The sequence below is a fragment of the Sapajus apella genome, unplaced genomic scaffold (assembly GCF_009761245.1).
Source record: "Sapajus apella isolate SASKATOON/1434 unplaced genomic scaffold, GSC_monkey_1.0 scaffold112, whole genome shotgun sequence".
NCBI lineage: Eukaryota > Metazoa > Chordata > Mammalia > Primates > Cebidae > Sapajus > Sapajus apella.
Window position 1 is genome coordinate 2,279,585 of NW_022437052.1, and position 20,467 is coordinate 2,300,051.

The 20,467-nt window shown below is 41.6% G+C and overlaps 1 protein-coding gene and 2 long non-coding RNA genes across 4 annotated transcripts in view; 1 reads left to right on the forward strand and 2 right to left on the reverse strand.

Annotated features, from left to right (window-relative positions):
* Positions 1-14,664, forward strand: part of GLRA1 (glycine receptor alpha 1) — a 113,009-nt gene extending 98,345 nt beyond the window's left edge. Inside the window, exons 8-9 of one of the 2 annotated variants that reach the window (XM_032259822.1) lie at positions 3,359-3,505; positions 10,454-14,664. In XM_032259822.1, the coding sequence (XP_032115713.1) occupies positions 3,359-3,505; positions 10,454-10,768 (462 nt within the window). In that variant the 3' untranslated portion in view covers positions 10,769-14,664. The remainder of the gene's footprint in view (positions 1-3,358; positions 3,506-10,453) is intronic. The other variant, XM_032259823.1, reaches the window with a different exon arrangement.
* Positions 799-10,502, reverse strand: LOC116537588. The gene is made up of 3 exons (XR_004263208.1): positions 9,158-10,502; positions 7,650-7,800; positions 799-1,912 (listed from the first exon to the last, which is right to left on the reverse strand). It is a non-coding gene; the product is annotated as an uncharacterized LOC116537588 (long non-coding RNA).
* Positions 14,665-16,134: 1,470 nt separating the features above from the next.
* LOC116537589 lies at positions 16,135-19,714 on the reverse strand. The gene is made up of 2 exons (XR_004263210.1): positions 17,465-19,714; positions 16,135-17,182 (listed from the first exon to the last, which is right to left on the reverse strand). It is a non-coding gene; the product is annotated as an uncharacterized LOC116537589 (long non-coding RNA).
* Between the last annotated feature and the right edge of the window lie 753 nt (positions 19,715-20,467).

Below are 20,467 nucleotides of genomic sequence, written 5' to 3' on the forward strand. Positions count from 1 at the left end.
GTCTGTAAAGGATTTTATTTCTCCTTTGCTTATGAAGCTTAGTTTGGCTGGATATGAAATTCTGGGTTGAAAATTCTTTTCTTTAAGAATGTTAAATATTGGCCCCAATCTCTTCTGGCTTGTAGGGTTTCTGCAGAGAAATCTGCTGTGAATCTGATGGGCTTCCCTTTGGGGGTAACCTGACCTTTCTTTCTGGCTGCCCTCAACATTTTTTTTCCTTCATTTCAACCTTGGTGAATCTGACGATTATGTGTCTTGGGATTGCTCTTCTCAAGGAGTATCTTTGTGGTGTTTTCTGTATTTCCTGAATTTGAATGTTGGCCTGTCTTGCCAGGTTGGGGAAGTTCTCCTCGATAATATTCTGAAGAGTGTTTTCCAACTTGGTTCCATTATCCCCATCACTTTCAGGTACCCCAATCAAATGTAGTCCTATATTCACATAGTCCGATATTTCTTGGGGGCTTTGTTCATTCCTTTTTATTCTTTTTTCTCTAATCTTGTCTTTATGCTTTATTAAGTTGATCTTCAATCTCTGATATCCTTTCTTCCACTTGATAGATTCGGCTATTGATACTTGTGTATGCTTCACAAAGTTCTTGTGCTGTCCTCAGTTCCATCAGGTCATTTATGTTCTTCTCTAAACTGGATATTCTAGTTAGCAATTCCTCTAACCTTTTTTCAAGGTTTTTTGGTTCCTTGCCTTGGATTAGAACATGCTCCTTTGGCTTGAAGGAGTTTGTCATTACCCACCTTCTGGCCTATTTCTGTCAATCTCTCAAACTCATTCTCTGTCCAGTTTTGTTCCCTTGCTGGCAAGAAGCTGTGATCCTTTGAAGGAGAAGCAGCATTCTGGTTTTTGGAATTTTCAGCCTTTTTGTGCTGGTTTTTCTTCATCTTCGTGGATTTATCTACCTTTAGTCTTGGATGCTGGTGACCTTCGGATGGGGTTTCTGTGGGGATGTCCTTTTTGTTGATGTTGATGCTATTTATTTCTGTTTGTTAGTTTTCCTTCTAACAGGCCCCTCTGCTGCAGGTCTGCTGGAGTTTGCTGGCCCACTTCAGACCCTGTTTGCCTGGGTATCACCAGCAGAGGCTGCAGAACAGCAAAGATTGCTGCCTGTTTCTTCCTCTGAAAGCTTCGTCCCAGAGGTGCACTCGCCAGATGCCAGCCAGAGCTCTCCTCTATGAGGTGTCTTTCAACCCCTGCTGGGAGGTGTCTCCCAGTCAAGAGGTACAGGGGTCATGGACCCACTTGAGGAGGCAGTTGGTCCCTTAGCAGAGATCAAGTGCTATGTTGGGAAATCCACTGCTCTCTTCAGAGCTGGCAGGCAGGAGCATTTAAGTCTGCTGAAGCTGTGCCCACAGCTGCCCCTTTCCCCAGGGGCTCTGTCCCAGGGAGATGGGAGTTTTATCTATAAGCCCCTGACTGGGGCTGCAGCCTTTCTTTCAGAGATGCCCTGAAAGAATAGAAATCTAGAAAGGCCATCTGGCTACAGTGGCTTTGCAGAGCTGCAATGGACTCCACCCAGTTTGAACTTCCCATTGGCTTTGTTTACACTGTTTCTGAACTAATTCTGTAAAGTCTGTATTATTTGTTTTGTGGGACCACTGAAATCTCTGGCCAGTTAGGTTGGTAGTCAGCTAAACATCAAACAAAGGTTTCTTAAATGCCTGAAAGCTATAAGTCTCCTAGCCTTTCCCAAGGGACTCTGTGTGTATGTTAAGACCTACCTTCAACATTCTGCCAGGCAGTTTACAACTTTGACTTAGGCTCAGGCTTCACTTCCTGCTTGCTCAGACTATCAAGGTAGCCAAAGATGAGAGCTTAGGGTCATCTCAGGTCTTTCCAGGAATACACACAGCTCTAAGCTTGCACACAGTTTCCCAAGAATATGTCAGAGCTTTCCAAAGTCTGGAAAAAACAAACATCTCATTACCCAGCTTTTCCCTTTCAGCTTTTTGATTAACCTATTATTTTGCCCCAACTGCCTCAGGTAGTAATCACTATTGATTGCTTTTGATTAATGCCCTCAAAGAAAAAGCTGTTCACACGGGGCCAGCTCCAAATCAGGTCAAATAAAGATAGCCTTGAGAGTGGCATCTTTGTGTGAAATATGAAATACGTCAAATGATGATAACTCTCTGGGTATGGGACTTTGAAGAAGCTCCAGCTCTGTTCTGCTCCATCCAATGGCTGCCAGACAGCTAGTTTTCATGTGCATACAGGCTGTTGGTTTTCAAGGCTGTTGGTTTTCATGGAGCTGAGTAGATTAGGATAGGAATAGGGCAACACACCGCAAAGCTCCAAGGGAAATGAAAATACATGTCCATGCAGAAAGTTGTACATGGATGTTTATAGCAGTGTTACTCACAGTAGCTAAAAGGTAGAAAACTTAAATATCCATTAACTGATTCATGGATAAACAACATGTTGTATATCCATAAAACAGAGTATTATTCAGCCATAAAAAGGAATGAAATACTGACACGTTACAATGAATGAACCTTGAAAATATTATGCTAAGTGAAAGAAGCCAATCATAAAAGGCCACATATTACATTACTTCATTCATATAAAATATAGATTAGTGGTTGTTTATGGCTGGGGGAATAGAGAGGTGATGGCTAAAAGGTAACAGATTTCTTTTTGAGGTAACGAAAACATTCTAAAATTGACTGATGATGATGGTTGCACATATGTGTGAATATTCTAAAAATCATTAAACTCTTTTGTTTAATGATTTAAACACTTCAAATGTGTGAATTGTATATGTTAAATGTGTGAATTGCATAGTATGTGAATTATATCTCAATAACCCTTCTAAACAATGCCACAAAGCTTGCTGTTCTGATTAAGATTCAGCTTCTTTTGTCGAATAAATGTTCACAGGACTGCTATAAGCCTTTGGTAATTAGCAGAGTTCTGAAAAGTTGGCACTGACAATTTTTTTCCAGTGTTCTCATTAATTTTATGGAGGAATTTTCAGAAGTCCTTATGGTGTCATTTTAGCTGACATCCTCCATTCACTTTTAATGCTCAGTACAACAGTTTGCTCCTATCACCCTTAAACAAAACACAGTATTCTGTTCTAAGTGATAATGCTAAATATACCATTGTCCTCTCTTTAGTACTCTCGTAGGTACCATAATCTATTTACCTCAAATATTCTTTCCAGTCTGTTTGATGCATCTCTCTTCTGTTTTCCTCTGTACCTCCAGCCTAATATCCCAGCTGAGGAGCAGAGAGCAGTGGGTGATGGGGGGGAATTACTGAAGAGCAGAAAACATCCCACCATGCTCAATATTTTATACTCCTCTGCTCTCACTTCCCTGTGTTTCTCCTCCAACCCCACTCTAGGTGTCCTATGTGAAAGCCATTGACATTTGGATGGCAGTTTGCCTGCTCTTTGTGTTCTCAGCCCTACTAGAATATGCTGCCGTTAACTTTGTGTCTCGGCAACATAAAGAGCTGCTCCGATTCAGGAGGAAGCGGAGACATCACAAGGTAGGCCTTTGGGTCACTGCCTAAGTAGGGACAGCTGGTAGTAAACAAAAGAGTTCTAAGCAGTCTTGCCTTGTGTTATTTGTTTCAATGGTCCATCTTTCTCAATGTAAAAGGCAGGTTAGAAATAGACTAAAGACCTAGAGGTCTCAGCTTTTCTCCCATAAGTAATGCCCTAGTTGGGTCTATAGGCAGTCACTCTTCCAATTGCAACAGTAACACTACAGAAATTATCAAGTTATACCTACAGGCAGAATTAATGGGCTAAATGCTGATGGGGTCAAGAAAATAACTAACTATAAACCTAAAATAACTAACTATAAACCATTGGCTTTTTTCTGCAAGCCTGCATGGTTTTAATAGGCTTGATTCCAGAAGACAATTGCACACGAAAGGTGAGATCTTAAAGTAGAATGCCCAGGTTCAGACTTTGCTTCCTACTCCAGGATAGAGGCAACAAGCAAGATCCTCCACCAGAGTGGGTTCTCTCACCATATGAGGGATCGAATAAAGGAATATTTGACAGGGCACCTCTGGAAAGTAACCAACTTCTGTTTACTCAGAGGTCATGCACTGACCAAAGAATACCACTGGGGAGTGTGTAGCCTGCTGGAGCAAACTGCTCCATACCCTGGGTCCCTAGCCAGTTCCCCAGAAGACCACTGTCCTGGGGATCAGAGTCTGCTTTCCTCTGCAGTCTCATTTTCACATCTATTTCCTTTTTGCTCTCTGAACTCCAACCACCCTGGCTTTTTTCTTAGTTCTTCAAATATACACACAGGACTTTAGATATCTTGTTCTCGTTCCCTGTCCTGCTCTTTCAATGCACTGTGTGTGCTATGTTCTAATTGAACTTAATTTCTAACCTTGTAAAAATGTATCCTGATTTCAGCTGGGCATGGTGACTCATGCTTGTAATCCCAGCACTTTGGGAGGCCAAGGTGAATGGATTACCTGACGTCAGGAGTTTCAGACCAGCCTGGCTAACCTAGTGAAGCCCCATCTCTACTAAAAATACAAAAATTAGCAAGGTATAGTTGTGGGCACCTGTGATCCCAGCTACTAGGGAGGCTGAGGCAGGAGGATTGCTTGAACCCTGGAGGCGGAGGTTGCAGTGAGCCGAGATCACACACTACTGCACTTCATCCTCGGCAACAGAGTGAGACTCTGTCTCAAAAAAAAAAAAAAAAAAAAAATGTATCCTGATTTAAAAGCATAAATTCAATGATGTGATTTTTTAAAAGTCTATCTCTTCTACCAAATTGCAAGCTCCATAAAAGCAGAGACCATGTTTATTTTTGCTCAGTGCTAGATCCCTGGTGCCTAACACAAGGCCTAACATATAGGGAGCATGCAATAAGTATTTGTTAAACAGATGAACAAAGGGATAAACAAATGATTAGGTTGGTGCAAAAATAACTGCAGTTTTTGCCATTAAAAGTAATAAAGAAGCAGCATCCAGACAGAGTCTGAAGTTCTTCTAGTGACAGATTAGGGCAACGAGGGACACACTAGGACCTGTCATAGTGTTGCAGGCCACAGCACATACCTGCAATGTCAGATGCTACAAGCTTTAGACTGATCTATTTAAAATAACTGTCTATTAATCAGTAAATTACAAAAACAAAACAAAATAGTTGTCTGCCAAGCTGCAATGTGCTGTAACAAAAGACCCTGTCTCTTTAGTCCTCTTTACTATGAGACTTCAAGATAGTCTATTCTTGGGTCCAGGTTCTTCATGTGCAAACTGTGTATAAAGGGAAACTGGTGAGAATTAAATCAGTGGATGCCAAAGCAGCTTTTTGTTCCTACCATGCCAAGTATTAAAATGATTACATATACACAAACTTCTATCAGTGTTTTTCTTAAACATCAGCAATCTGATTCAATTAACTTCTGGCAGTTTACCATAGGGAGGAGGCAGACATGCCAAGACAGAAGATGTCCATGGGAATTAAGATATCACCATCCTTCTAAATCTGCATTGAAGGAGAAAATTGTCTTGGGTTCAGAAAGCCAGATAGAATTTTTTAAATGACCCCTAGTTTTAGCTACTCTATATTGTCCATTGAATACCTAGCCTCTGATTCTTAAAAAGAAAAAAAGAAAGTCTAATTAAGAAACTGGAATGATGGCTTTTACCTGTAATCCAAACTACTAGGAAGGCTGAGGTGACAGGATTGCTTTAGCCCAGGAGTTCCAAACCAATATGGGCAACATAGTAAGACTTTGTCTCAAAAAAAAAAGAAAGAAACTGAAAATGACCAAACATAACTATATCTAGAATTTGTTTTTATTTTTCCTTTTTTCCCCCATAGACTAGCTGCTTTTTGTAATTTCGTTTGCTAGAGACATTTGTTAAAAACATTAATTTGAAAAGACCATGTCCAAGATATTTTACTATCACTAGGCCTTTTGATTGGACACTGCACAGCTCCACTAGATATTGTTTGCATAGACTAAAATGGGAATGGAGCCTCCTGAAGATACGTAGTATGGTGGCCTATGGTACTTTCAAAGGCTGCTTCTACCCTCCCCAAATACCTACCAGTTTGACACACTAGAAGAAAACAAACACTTTCTCTCTGGCCAGATAAAGTGTGAATGAAGCCACTATTTAGATTTGATCAGATTCCCCTACTTGGTTCCCTCCTGGAAGATGCCTCAGCAATCACCCCATCCACTCCTGATGAGGGAGGCCTACAATAGCAAGGCCAAGTCACTGGCATCACAATGTACTAAAGGCAAAGGCAAGAGAGGTGTTCAAAGACCCGAGGTTCTTCTCTAAACATTAACCATACCATCATGAGTTTTTATCTGTTCATCAGTGTGTCCATCCTGAAGCAGATAAAAATCGTCCTGCATTTAATAGATCTTAAATAAAGACTAAGCATTATTCCAAGATGGAGGTCAAAAACTAGTAGCCAGAAGGTGAAATTTGGTACGCAAATATCTTTACTTTGGCCAGGAGTGTTTTTAAAATCTGGACTAAGGGGTCAGCATTTAAAAATCGCACTTCTGGCTTCATTAGAAAAAAATGACAGCATTCAGCCATACTGGATGTGCTTCCCATAAGGTATTGGTGCACTGGAACTGCCTTTAGATAGGGAGTGCATTCTCCAGTTAATACCATCTCTTCTAACCAGATATTTTTCAGCCCCAACTTACTTTACCACTCACATTTCTCCTGCCTGCCTCCTTGTATGCATTTGAATTAATTTTTTCTCATTTATAAGGGCTCTTAAGTTGGCCCAAATGTTAGAAATTGCAATGATGGAGAATTGAGCTCACCATAAAAAATAGTTTCCTGTGGAGTAAGCCGCTCTGGAAGTGATTTGTACACTAGCGGTGTACAAGCTTCTCTTCCAGAAACCTCTCTTTAACAGGTAGTTTGCAGAGGGAATTTTAAATCCAGACAGTGAATGGAGAGGAACTAGCTACATGCCTGAATTTCTCAGAGCCTGTGATCTTGGCCAGCCTTCCCAACTCCCACCATCTTCCCATGTTGCCTCATTTGTTGTGCAGAAAGCATCTGGTTTTCGAATTCTCTGGCTGGCCTCCTTACGCAAATTATTAGGAAACCGTATCTGCGAGCACCAGGCTCAGCAGGCATACTGCTAGCAACCTCCCTGGGTTCCAGAGTACACAACCAGATTTCCCCTCCTCCAGCTCTAAGCAGTTCTAGATACAGTTGGGCATGCATTTCCTGCCACCTGCTGGTTCCAGTAAGAATAGCAAGCCTTTTACCAGTCATTCCTAGGGAATTTCCTTTCTCACAGACACAATGTAAAATTGATAATCCTCTAGCTAGATAGGGCCTTCAATCCAAACCTCTACTCTTCCCATTCCCATGTTTAACAGATGAGAAAGGCAAAGAATAATATCCAAAGCAGCATAAAAAATTAATTTGGTCCTTCCCCCTACCTAACTAGGTCCTAGTTTAAAATTAAAACAACAACAAAAAAAAACCAACATCCCCAGCCCAAGCAAGGGGAGATTTTCACTGAAATATAATAGAGTTCAGACTTAGACCCCCTTCTAAGTATTAGGTCCAGCTATTTGGCCGGCTCCCCCCAACTCCTCTCCTTGGCCCTGGCATTGACTCTTCTACTGTTGCCATATGCATAGACAAGTACTTACTATGCACCTATTTGCCAGGCATTGCATATATGTAGCACATCCTCTTCCTCCCCACTTTTGCAATGAAGGTGCTGGACAAGATTCGTTCATTTTCCAAGGATCTCTTGAGCATTTAGCATATGTCTCAAACGCTTCTGGTGCTAAAAATACAACCCCATCTAAACAAACCAAAAAACAAATGAATAAAGGAAGATAAAGCTGGTGAAGATATACAAGTAAACATTTAATCAACAAATATGTACCAAGTTTTGAGCTTATAAACCAAGGACTATGTTCATATGTTCAGAGTTAAGAGTGCAGTGAACATGGCAGATTTTGCCTCTACTTTCAGGGAACTTACAATGTAATAAAAGACAGATGCTAGTCAAGAAATTACAATACAACGTTACAAGAGTTTTTTTTTTTTTTTTTTGAGACGGAGTTTCACTCATGTTACCCAGGCTGGAGTGCAATGGCGTGATCTCGGCTCACCGCAACCTCCGCCTCCTGGGTTCAGGCAATTCTCCTGCCTCAGCCTCCAGAGTAGCTGGGATTACAGGCACGCATCACCATGCCCAGCTAATGTTTTGTATTTTTAGTAGAGACAGGGTTTCACCATGTTGACCAGGATGGTCTCGATCTCTTGACCTCATGATCCACCCGCCTCGGCCTCCCAAAGTGCTGGGATTACAGGCTTGAGCCACCGCGCCCGGCTACAAGAGCTTTAAGAAAAGAGGGAGATGACCGGACATGGTGGCTCACGCCTGTAATCCCAACATTTTGGGAGGCTGAGGCGGGCAGATCATGAGATCAGGAGATCGAGACCATCCTGGCTAACATGGTGAAACCTTGTCTCTACTTAAAAAAAAAAAAAAATACAAAAAATTAGCCAGGTGTGGTAGCACGCACCTGTGGTCCCAGGTACTCGGGAGGCTGAAACAGGAGAATCACTTAAACCTGGGAGACAGAGGTTGCAGTGAGCCAAGACTGTGTCGCTGCACTCCAGCCTGGACGGCAGAGCCAGACTCTGTTTCAAAAAAAAAAGAAAAAACAGAAACAAAAACAAAAAAGAAGAGAGAAATATGTATAAAGGATTTATGGAGCACACAGCAGGGATGGCTAGGCTACACTTGGGAGCTCAGAGAAGGCTTCTGAGGACGAATTAGGTGAAACAGGAGTTGGAGGCAAGAGATGGGATTGAGATTGTGTTCTAGGCAGGGAGAACAACTTGTACAAAGGCCCAGAGTTCAAAATAAGGAGCAGGACATTTCAAATATAAGGAAATATTTCAGAGTGACTGAAGCATAGAACACCAGATAGAAATGGCATAAGATGAAGCTGGAAAAGCAGGCAGCATCCACGTTCTAAGGCTTTGTTTATCATGTTAAGGATTTTAATTAGCCAGAAGTCAATGGCAGCCTATTAAAAGTTTTTAAGCAAAAGATGAACAAGAACTGTGCTACAACTCAAATGGTTTGGGTGGTGGGGGCAGACTGGAGGCTATTGCAATGGTGGGCTGGACACAGTAACTCATACCTGTAATCCCAGAACTTTGGAAAGCCAAGGGAGGAGGTTCTCTTGAGGCCAGGAGTTCAAGACCAGACTGGGCAGCATAGCGAGACACCCCATCTCTACAAACAAAACAAAACAAACAAACCAGAAGGTGACCTATCCTACAGTAGAGAGGGAGAGCCACCAGCAGATCTTATACTGAGTTTCTTGTTCTCTGTTGGCCCTGTCCTACACAGGAACAAGCAGAAGATAGTATTCCTTTCCTAAAAGCATTATCTACGTGGGCAATATAAGCTGATAAAACTTCTCCATGCCAACACTGAATCAACAGTTCAGTTGAAACCAAAACATTAGATTCTCAACTCCACTTCTCAGCTCACATGCAAAGATAACAAACCTGGGCATGAGGAGAGCAGACAATAATGCCTCCATGATTCAGACCAGGGCAAGACCACCATGACCTGGGAAAGGGATGAACCAGAAGGATCAGGGCAGCAGGCATTTTGGCAGTAAGCATAAGGCAGGGACGTGAGAACACATAAGAGAAAATGTACAACAAAGCTGGAGGGGTGCAAAGTATCTGGTCGGGGAGAAGGCAAGCCTGGAAAGGTAAGTTGGAGCCAAATGATGAAGAGCCTTGTACAAAAAGTTAGTAAAAATCCAGAGGTCTGTCTGAAGTTACAACTGCCAGGGATGTGGGAACATGGAGGCAGGAAGAAGCTGTGGCTTCCCTGGCTTATAGAATGTAAGTGAGGCCCAGAGCTCCTGCTCCATCCTGAGCCACAGCCAACCTCCTTATCACCCATTCCTGGGAGCCATTAACTGGGGAATGGGATGGGGAAGAGGGCAAGGAAGCAACAGAGGCAAAGCAGGGGATCTCCCCAAATTGTCCTCTGAATTTCTAACTAAAATCCAGTACAACCTTGAATATGTTCCCAAGTATAACCTCTGATGATCAAAAGAAACTTGTGGAGTAGTGGGGTGAATCTTATCCCCCAGGTAGAGGAAAAAATGAAATAAAACTTCCTGAGACTCACAGAAGGAAATTACTGGCCTGTGGTCATACAACCAGCAACTGATACAGCTGGGACTTGAGCCCAGGTCTCCAACTCTAAACCACATTCCTATCCCCTGGTTTGCATCTGTTTCAGCAGGCAAGTGGCGCCCCTCTATAAGGCAGAACTCCCCAGCCAGCCAAAAAGCCTCCAGAAACCTAGAGTGGTGTAGTCTGGAAAGCAGGGAGAACCAGATGGGCATGGCCTGGCCCTCAGGGGAGTGCCTTGCAGGGAGGGTGCCTAGTCCCTGTCTTATTTTAAGTAGAGCCCCATGTTGAATCTATTCCAGGAGGATGAAGCTGGAGAAGGCCGCTTTAACTTCTCTGCCTATGGGATGGGCCCAGCATGTCTGCAGGCCAAGGATGGCATCTCAGTCAAGGGCGCCAACAACAATAACACCACCAACCCCCCTCCTGCACCGTCTAAGTCCCCAGAGGAGATGCGAAAACTCTTCATCCAGAGGGCCAAGAAGATTGACAAAATATCCCGCATTGGCTTCCCCATGGCCTTCCTCATTTTCAACATGTTCTATTGGATCATCTACAAGATTGTCCGTAGAGAGGACGTCCACAACCAGTGAAGGGTCTGGAAGGTTGGGGGAGGCTGGGAGAGGGGAACATGGGAATAGCACAGGAATCTGAGAGACTAAGGAAGAGAAGGGGAATAGGAGAAGACTAAGGGAGGGGGCAAACTTACACAACTCTCTCTACAATATGTGCAATAGCAAAATGCAGCGATGCATGAATTTTAGAATGTGGCACTATTTAACCGCGGGTGGGCTGTGGGTGGGGGGTCAGGAGGGACTTTTCTAATATAGTAACTGAGGGCTGGGAGGAAGTGTTGGGGAATGGGGAAATAAGAGCTTTCAAAAATCTCAGTTCATGGGCTGTGCAGTTTTCCAGTTTGGAAGGAGTGCAGTCTGCTCCAGAGCAGAAAGAAAGCAATGTAATATATGATATATATTCATGCTTAATATTAATGCAAAACCACAAGAACAAAAGATTTGTTTCTTAACCTATCAGCCTAGTAACTGCTTAAATTTTTAAAGTCACAGAAGTAATGGACAATTTTTCCCAGAGTGGAAACAGTCACAAATAAGCTTGCTCTGCTGTATATCATACTCCTCCAAAGGCCATACTGTCTTCAAACTGGCCCAGGCAGACACATGCCAAAAAGCCATTTTGCCTCTGCTTCCAGAGGGCTGTGTGGTATGGGAATGGGTAGTGGGAATGGGGAAAAGTGAAGAGACGAGAAGGAGGTGACTAAATAGAAGAACTTTTCGGAGGCCAGGGATTGAGAATACAGGTGACCCCAGCTCAATCCTCATATCTCAAGGCTGAGGACCACAACTGTCCCTCTCTGAGCCCTCTTGCTTCTGTGCTTCAGCACCACCCCACTCACCCTCCACCACCATCCTAAAATGGCCAGTGTGGTTTTCTCATTATATTGCCAATATGCAATCTTTTTTATGGTTAAAAAAGTAATAATCTTGAAAAATAATATGCAGATAGACTGAGTGTAAACAGGTACTTTTTTCAAATGTCTATTTTTTTGGAGAGTCTCTTTGGAATTGCCAGCGAGTGCATGTTTGGGAAGGTGGGGTCAGTGGTATGAAGTACATTTGTTATCTAGTGGTTCTACAAAGTTTTAAGAGGTGAAAGGGCAGTGTTGAGTCTGCTGCAGATTAGGTATAAGGGTGGGGAGAGATGGTAATGTTTAGAAAACGTTATATTTTGACATATCATATATCATAATGTGCAAAGTTTGGGGGGATGACCCCGTTATATTTTTGTAAGTCTGTTTTTTTCCTTTTAGGTGCTTTAACATTTAGGAAAGTCAGACAAATATTTCTCTATCCTTTTAATTCTGAAGTGCCAGAATCGTCCTGGGACAGCTAGGGCACTCCAGAAAAAAAGAAGGACCAGGAGATGAATTTAGTTTGAGGGGTGCAGTGGGTACAGTCCTGCTGACAGAAATGGGTATCACAAATGGGAGGTCTGCAAGGTGGAAACAGCAGGCCTCTGTCCACTGTCAACAGCACTACGCCTGAAATAATGGCACCACTGTCTGCAGCATTTCCCCTGCTTTGGCCCATGGCCAGAGTACTGGGGTTCCATTTATTTCTTTGCACTTTAGTGTCTGAACTTTGGATCAAAAGTGTGGGTAGAATGTTGACAGACAGCTGACAATCAGTGTGTACTGAGGCCTGGGGTTTCACATGTGTCTTTAACAAATCTCCAACTTTAGGCAGGATGGGGGAGGAGTGGTAAGCAGAGAAGGGACACTGGAAGCCTAACTTTTCCCTAAAGCACCTTCCCCTAGGGGATTTTCTCCCATTCCAGCAGCACAATAACTAATACAGGCTTAAAATACTAGGTCAAGACAAAGATTCTAGAGATATTTACATAAAGAAAATGCACTATGCGGTCAAAAAAAAAGGATTTGGCTTTGAGGCTTGAATGGGTAAAGGTGTTTAATTCCAGATCCAAGGAAAATAAATTATTGCCTTCCCTTCTTTTAGCCTGTGTAGACCCAAAAAGCTAAACTGGATCACAGCTTTGAACAATATGGGATAGAACCTGCAATCCTTTTTTCTAAGAAATCTTTTTCTAAGAAGTCTCTCATCTAAGACCATCCTTTCCCCCATCACAAACATGTGTCCAAAGGAGAAAAGTTAAAAAGAGGGACTTGAATGACTATAGTTCAAGATAAGAACATCAGCCTTTGAGCTGCTGTCGGCACCTTTTATTAGCATTATATTCTCAAGTGGTGCATGAGTCTTTGGAGAGGCCCTTTCACTAGCACTTCATTCACTTTATTTAGGGGAAATCATTTTTTAATTTAAAAAAAGAAGCCCTTCTTCCTATTTTACTCATTACTGGACTAAATTCAGAATGTCTCAAGTCGTGGTGAATCAGGCAACAATCATACTAGACCTCCAGCAGAAACTAAAGACAATGCCATTGTTCTAAGACATTCTGCCTCCACTCAAATTGATAAATCTGCAGATTCCAAACCAGCCTCCTTATGTGCACTGTCTGGAATCCCTCCGAGAGAGAGAAATCACTGGGCCATTTGCCCAACCTCTGCTGGGTCCTTGAACTTCTGCCACCATATTCAGCTTGTGGGAGCTGCCAGGTTGACAGTAGCCAACAAACAATTGAATCATCTCTTTGAGACACAGAGGGGGAATGTCACTGAAATCGCTCAGACTATTACAAACTAGAGCCCCTTATGGAAAATCAACATGAGTGGAGTCATTATAGCAACGAAAAGAATCACCTGGATTTCAGTCCTGCCACTAATAGGCTGAGTGGCCTTGGGCAAATGACTAGGCTTTAGTTTCTCTAAATACACAATGTGAAGACTAGTAGTACAGTCTCTAAACTCCTTCTTAACAGAGTCAGGCGGCTGTATGACTCTGTGTTTAAGGTAGTCTACACAAGAAATTCACACAAACAAAAATTTAATGTCTCTTTGATTTCTAAACCCTCCAAGGTGTATGTGTGGGTATGTATGCACGAACACATGGACCCACACATTGTTGCCTTTCTTTGGAAAATTTGCAGATTTCTTTTTTCTTTGACCCACACTTGATGAATGGTGGCGAGGAAGGGACATCAATCATTACAAAGTCAAAAATGTCATCATGAATTAGGAATGGAAGCATACTCAAGGAAAAGACATTATCAACGTATAATGTAGCAAGGATTTAGCAAATTATGTGTATTTCATCTTTATAGAAAAATCAAACCAGATAAGCTAAGCCAATTACTTTAAGTGGCTCCAATGAACAGAGCAGTACTTTCTTAATTTCCTCTTCAATTTGAGCACAGGGGATATTGTGCTTTGATATTACAGATGTCAAGTGGTATGGTGGCAAAAAACTGATTTGGGTACAATGCATGGTTTACCGGTTCTCAAACTCTTTGCTTATCTAGACCACAGCAATATTTATACATGGTGTGAGAACTGGACACTGGCACAGAGGATTGGTGATTTCACCCTCCAAAACTGGAGCTAATCCTAGGAGCCAAACTAGTAGGTACCAATTAAGCAGACAGAATTTCTGCATAATTGTTTCTCACTGATTAGTTTACAATGTATCTTATTCATTTCAAGAACAGTCCAAATAAATGGCTCAGCTTTGACATCCTCTAGTCCTTTCAAACATTCTTGGCTAATACCATAGGGAATGAACAAGACCAGGCATGAACAGAAAGGGGAAAAATATTTATCTGTGTATATATTGTGTGTGATATCTTGATTTTAACTCTATTTTTAGTTTGAGTCTAAAACAAAAGGGTTCGTCATCTGACCCAAATTATTCCTTCTAAACTGTCAATAAGTAAGAAATGAATCCCCTCTCAAAAGCTCACCAATGTTTTTCATAGGCTATTTTGTTCATACTGGGGGGAAAAAATAAATGGGAGATAGTTCCTTTCCTTCAAAGTATACATCTTTACGAGCATCATTAAAAAAAAAAAAAAGATGTTTTGTGAGTCTCCATTAGATTAGATTACAGAGTGGGCTGATGCCCCAGCTAAACTGGTACCATCACTAATAGTCTTGTGAAAATTAGATTCCTTAGTTAATTGCAACACACTGAAATGGAAGGAGTTATTGTGTCTGTAGTAACTGCCTCCTTACTAGTAGAATCTGGCAAGCACAGGGCTTGATGGTGGTACAGTCGGTATCAGCTTCAGGACAGAGCTCAAGATTTAAGATTTGTAACTGTTTCCTAGTCTAGTTGGAAGCCCAGTTAAGGAGCCATGAATACCACTCTAGAAAGCTGTCTTCTTTATTCAATGAGCAACTTTTGTGCATTCTACCCACCCTCCATACCCACTCTGAAAAGGCAAGCAAGATATTCTCTGTGGGCTATGTTTCCTGGGTTGGCTGGGTGGCTTGCACTATGAGGGGCTGGTAAGGTATGTTGAGAAAGTGAATGGACCTCTACCCTTGATTTTTGGCATCATTTCTTCTTGAACCAACTAAACCAAAAATTCTCTAAACAGGCAAGCAGAGAGGGTATTTTGAAAATATAATTTAGCTTCTTTTCCACCACTGAACTATTTCTGTCAGAAATCAACTCCTGAAATTTAAATTAAGAACCTTCCTTGGACAGGCGAGGTGGCTCACGCCTATAATCCAAACACTTTGGGAGGCCGAGGTGGGCGGATCACCTGAGGTCAGGAGTTCAAGACTATCCTGGCCAACATGATAAAACCCTGTCTCTACTAAAAATATAAAAATTAGTCAGGCATAGTGGCGGGTGCCTGTAATCCCAGCTACTCAGGCGGCTGAGGCAGGAGAATCACTTGAACCCAGGAAGCAGAGGTTGCAGTGAGCCAAGATCACACCATTGCACTCCAGGTGGAGTGACAAGAGATTCTGTCTCAAAACAAAACCTTCCTTTTTTTTTTTTTTTGAGATGGAGTTTCGCTCTTATTACCTAGGCTGGAGTGCAATGATGCGATCTCGGCTCACTGCAGCCTTGCCTTCTGGGTTCGGGCAATTCTCCTGCCTCAGCCTCCTGAGTAGCTGGGATTACAGGCACGTGCCACCATGCCCAGCTAATTTTTTGTGTTTTTAGTAGAGACGGGTTTCACCATGTTGACCAGGATGGTCTCGATCTCTTGACCTCATGATCCACCAGACTCGGCCTCCCAAAGTGCTGGGATTACAGGCGTGAGCCACCGCACCCAGCACCTTCCTATTTTCCTGCAGTTTTATGAGGCCAGAGGCAAGTACTAATCCTGACCAAAGGGAGGAACAGAAGAAATATGGCTTAATTGAGCTGGCTTGCTCTGAGAACTACTTGTATCAGTGTAAGGGAAATCACGGATGTTGGCAAGGCTTTGGCCTCATGGTATCCTGAAATCCCAATGCAGAGGGAGAGCATCCTTGGATACATTGAAATCCCTGTAGAAGTAAATAACTTAAAAAAAAAAAAAAAAAATCCTGAAATAAGAATGAAAGCAATGACTTTTTTTCTGATTGTCTTAGCTAAGAATCCCAAAATGTATGTCAAAAACAAGGGTATCCTACAAACATCTTGCCCAAGCCTAAGTAACTTAGATTCACAAGGGACCATACTAGATGATGCCTCTACCAATTATCATCCTGTTGTTTCTTAAGGATTTCTCAAGCTGTAGAGACAGCAATGGCAGTAGATAGGTTTGCTCATACGTGGAGTACTAATTCATGCTGTTTTGATGGAGCTACGTGGTTAAAGTAATAATTAAGGTGCTTTGTCATTTGTTAGAACAAAACGAGTTCCAAAGTAGAAGCTGCCCAATAATTTTAATATCATTAAGGCTCCTTCAGCTAACAGACCTTTCTCTCTTTGCTCTCCCCCTATTCCTCCCATTGTTTCTCTTCTGTCAGCATCTCCTGTTTCATCAGTTTGTCCATCTTATTTTGTGAAACCAAACTGTCAGAAGATGCTGATTTACTTCCAAGTTAAGTAGGGGAAGACTAGAATGGACATAGCAGCTCCTGTCTTATTTGCTTTAAGGCTGCAATTTCTATTCATTCTCTTGCCCATGCATTTTGAAATTTCATTGCTCTGCAGTTTACACTGGAACACTGGGTCAAGAAGTCAAAATGCAGAGAAGCAAACCAAAAATATACTCTTTAGAGAGCTCAGTAATGAAAATTATATCCTACATAAGGTCATTAACCAGTTACAACGCAATACCAGCTAACCTGGGGAAAAAAGACATCTGCTAGCAGCATACAAATTCTAATCATAATAGGTCTCCCGTTTCCACTTCCACCTGGCTCCACAATTCCCTGCATTGCCTTTTGTCCTTCTCTTCTTCAGACTCAACTGTTTACTTATGCAACTCCAGAAACCCAGTAACCTATTTAAACACACCTGCCACCTGAAGTAGACAGGTCAGGGAGGTGGGTCCTTCTTCTGGTATGATCTCAAGTTCATCATAGGAATATAGATAAGCTGTTCCACTTTCTTGGCCTATTCATTCTCCTATAAAAAGAGGGAGTTGCAGGAGATTCTTCCAAGCCAAACTGAGTATTTGATGGGCTGAAGAAAAAAAGCTCTACAGTATGTTGTTAAAGGTCATTGTTTCTCCATTTTAGTATCAGTCTTGGCACCCCATCCCAGGCCTTCTGGTGAGTAGGTAGGGAGACATTTAAAAAGAGGAGAGTGAGTCTTGGCCCTTGAGGAGATTATAATCTTAATCGTTTTCCTTGAAAGTCAAGGTATTTCACAGCACTGAGGGACTTGCCTCTAAGACTAGCTTCTCACCTGAGAATCCCATCATACATCAGGACATTCCACACTGGTGTTTTCGCATGTGTATCCTATGAAGGCTGTAACCCACTTCTCATGGCAGTTGTCTGAACTCTGCCAAAGCCTCTGCAAGAATCAGAAATGCATCAGAGCAGAACTTGTGAAATATCCTTAGAGAAATAACTGTAATGACTCCTTCCTGTTTCCCCCTCCTCCACTCCCAATTTAGTCATAAGAAACTGAAGAATTAACAATGTTTTCCCTGGTGTGTCCCTGTTACTCTAGGTACAGTTACAGCAGAAAACATGGGACCATTCCACACCACCAGAGGGTTTATCTAAATCATACCACTGACTACACTAATAAAAAGAAGCAATTTTATAGGAGATGTGGCTGGAGTTGGGCCAGCTCTCTCCATATTCACCCTCAAACAAGACCTCACCCTGGAAATGTTTCTGAAATGCTTTCACACTCCTAAGGCTTCAACACTTCTTATTTTCAGAAAACACTGTCTTTATCAACAGGGATATTATATATGCTTTGTATGAGTGGAATCCAAGAGACAATCAATTCAAGGTCTGGGAGGACAGGACATTTGAGCTCAGATTCTAAACAAAAGGTTCTTTTCCATAGCAGTTGGATGTATCAGTTTCTAACGGCTCTTTACTCCCACCCAAGCTCTGGACATGAAGTAGGAAAATGAAATTACAAAGGAAATGTGTCAACAGAGCTGTCCCCTCTCCAAAAAAGCAGGTGCTCCTGCTTGTCTTGAAGTCCTTTTATTCCTGGCTTAACCATCTGTGCAAACTAGCCAGATGAGTTTATGGGAGAAGGCCTCCACGACTGTGCTTCATAGAACCCACCTGGCCTCACCTTTCTCTTCAGTTGGTCTTTGGCTTGACAGGACCACGAGCTACAGCAGTGATGTCAGGAATGTCTTAGCTACTGCTCTAAGGGCCAGCACAGTACCCCTTCTGCTCAGCTCTGGATGTTGTTCAGAAAAGTGGCACTCTGGTCCCTATTTAGTGACCCAAGTCTGGTTTAGTGGGTCTCCAGGTAACTGCTATGTACATGTTTTGGGATGATTTCTTAATGTTTCCTTAGCCTGGAGAAAGTATTTTAGTCTTCTTTCAGAGTATAAAATGGGCTCAGGAAGAACTAGAATATATTTTATTACATAAAACATCATATGCATACATATATTATCTCATTTTCTATTCAGATTTTTAATTTCCTATACCTGCCTTTCCACTTGCTCTATATTAAATCTATTATGGCAAATTGGTATACCATGAAAGCAGGGCGTCAGAATAAAAACACAACCCCTTTTCCTGCAACATAGGAGGGGATAATAGAAGCACCAATATCATTACTGAAGTGTGATGCAGTATGTAACAGAAGGAGGAGGGTGCCATGGAGAGAGTAGAAATTAAATTGTGGAATGTGAATAGTAATGAATAGATGAGATTTTGACAGATGGGGACAAGACTCCAGGCAGAAGGAACAGTATGAGCAAAAATATGGTGGTTAAAAAATAGGCAGCACATGCAAGGTGATTATCCACTTGGATAAAGTGTAATGAATGGAAGACATGTTTGCAAAGATAGATTTAGATTACATTGAAAGCTTAAAATAGAGGATAAAGGGTCAGGACTCATTAAGTGCAGCAGTTCTCAAAGGCAAACCAAGGGTGCTCCCTCATAAACAGCAGCTTTCTACCTTCTTTCCATTAGCCAACACCTTCAGCCCACTCAGATGTTCCTGTACTTATTTTGAGAGAACTTAACTTTTCCTGTCTCAGAAGTAGAGTACCCACTAGAAATTCACATCTTCCAAGAGTGTCAATGTGAACTAGTAAGTACTGGGCATTTAGTTTGTCCTAGGTAGCCAGCCATTAGAAAGGAGGTAAGTATGGTAAAGTTATGGTTCTACTATGAGCTCACTATTCTATACTGATTCTGAAAAAGTTTTTACTGTGAGTTGTTTACCAAGGCAATACTTAGTATAATGAAGGTATTTCTAAAGAGCTTTTGCTCTAAATATTTCCTTTTATTGATCTAATTGAAATACTAAGCAGACCTGAGGTAAACACAGTCTAGCACATCCTTTTTTACACCCTCAACTGCATCTGAAATTACTTCTCCCAACAGTGTCTCTATTCAAAGCACAAAAATCAGGTCCATTAAAAACAAAAAAACAAAACAAAAAAAAGGCATAGAAAGGGGGGGAAAAGGCCAAATATGAGTAGAAAAAATAAACACAAACATGTAAAAAAAAAAAAATTTTTTTTTTAAATTTAAAAAAAAAAAAAAAGGTTGGGCGTGGCAGCTCACACCTATAATCCAAGCACTTTGGAGGCCAAGGTGGGTGGATCACCTGAGGTTGGGAGTTCAAAACCAGCCTGACCAACATGGTGAAACCCCGTTTAAAAAAAAAAAAAAGTAACGGATTGGTATTAAGTCATTGCTAGTCCAAGTATGAAAAAGGAAGTTTCTTTCACAAAAGGTTATATTTCTTAAGTAAATCCTTTGAACAGACACTCTGGGGAAAGGAAAAGTTAGTATAACCTACCATAGTAAATTAAAGATTGCCTCAAATCTTTTTTAAAGTTGGTGTTTACACATCAAGCAAGCACTTTGCTAAACCCAACTTTTTCCATATTAGATATAGTTGTACCTCACCTTTGTTGAGCATACCATGCTCAACATGTCAATTTAGCCTGAATGGTATAGAAAAGGCTAAAAAATTGAGTTCCCATAGGGTACTTCACAGTGTTTTAAATTCATACTTCATATTTTAATGGTTCAATCTTCCAATACTTAAGCCATTATATCTTCAACACTAACAGTTAAAACGACATAGGTAAATTAAATCCTAAAGAGGTCCCACCTGCTTAGTATATCGAATGGACATAGATAAAATACCTACTCAATGTGATTCTTGCGTATATTAGACAAAAGGTTAATGCAATGTTCTCAAAAGGAAAATAAAAACTAAACAGCTTGAGTTCTACTTTCA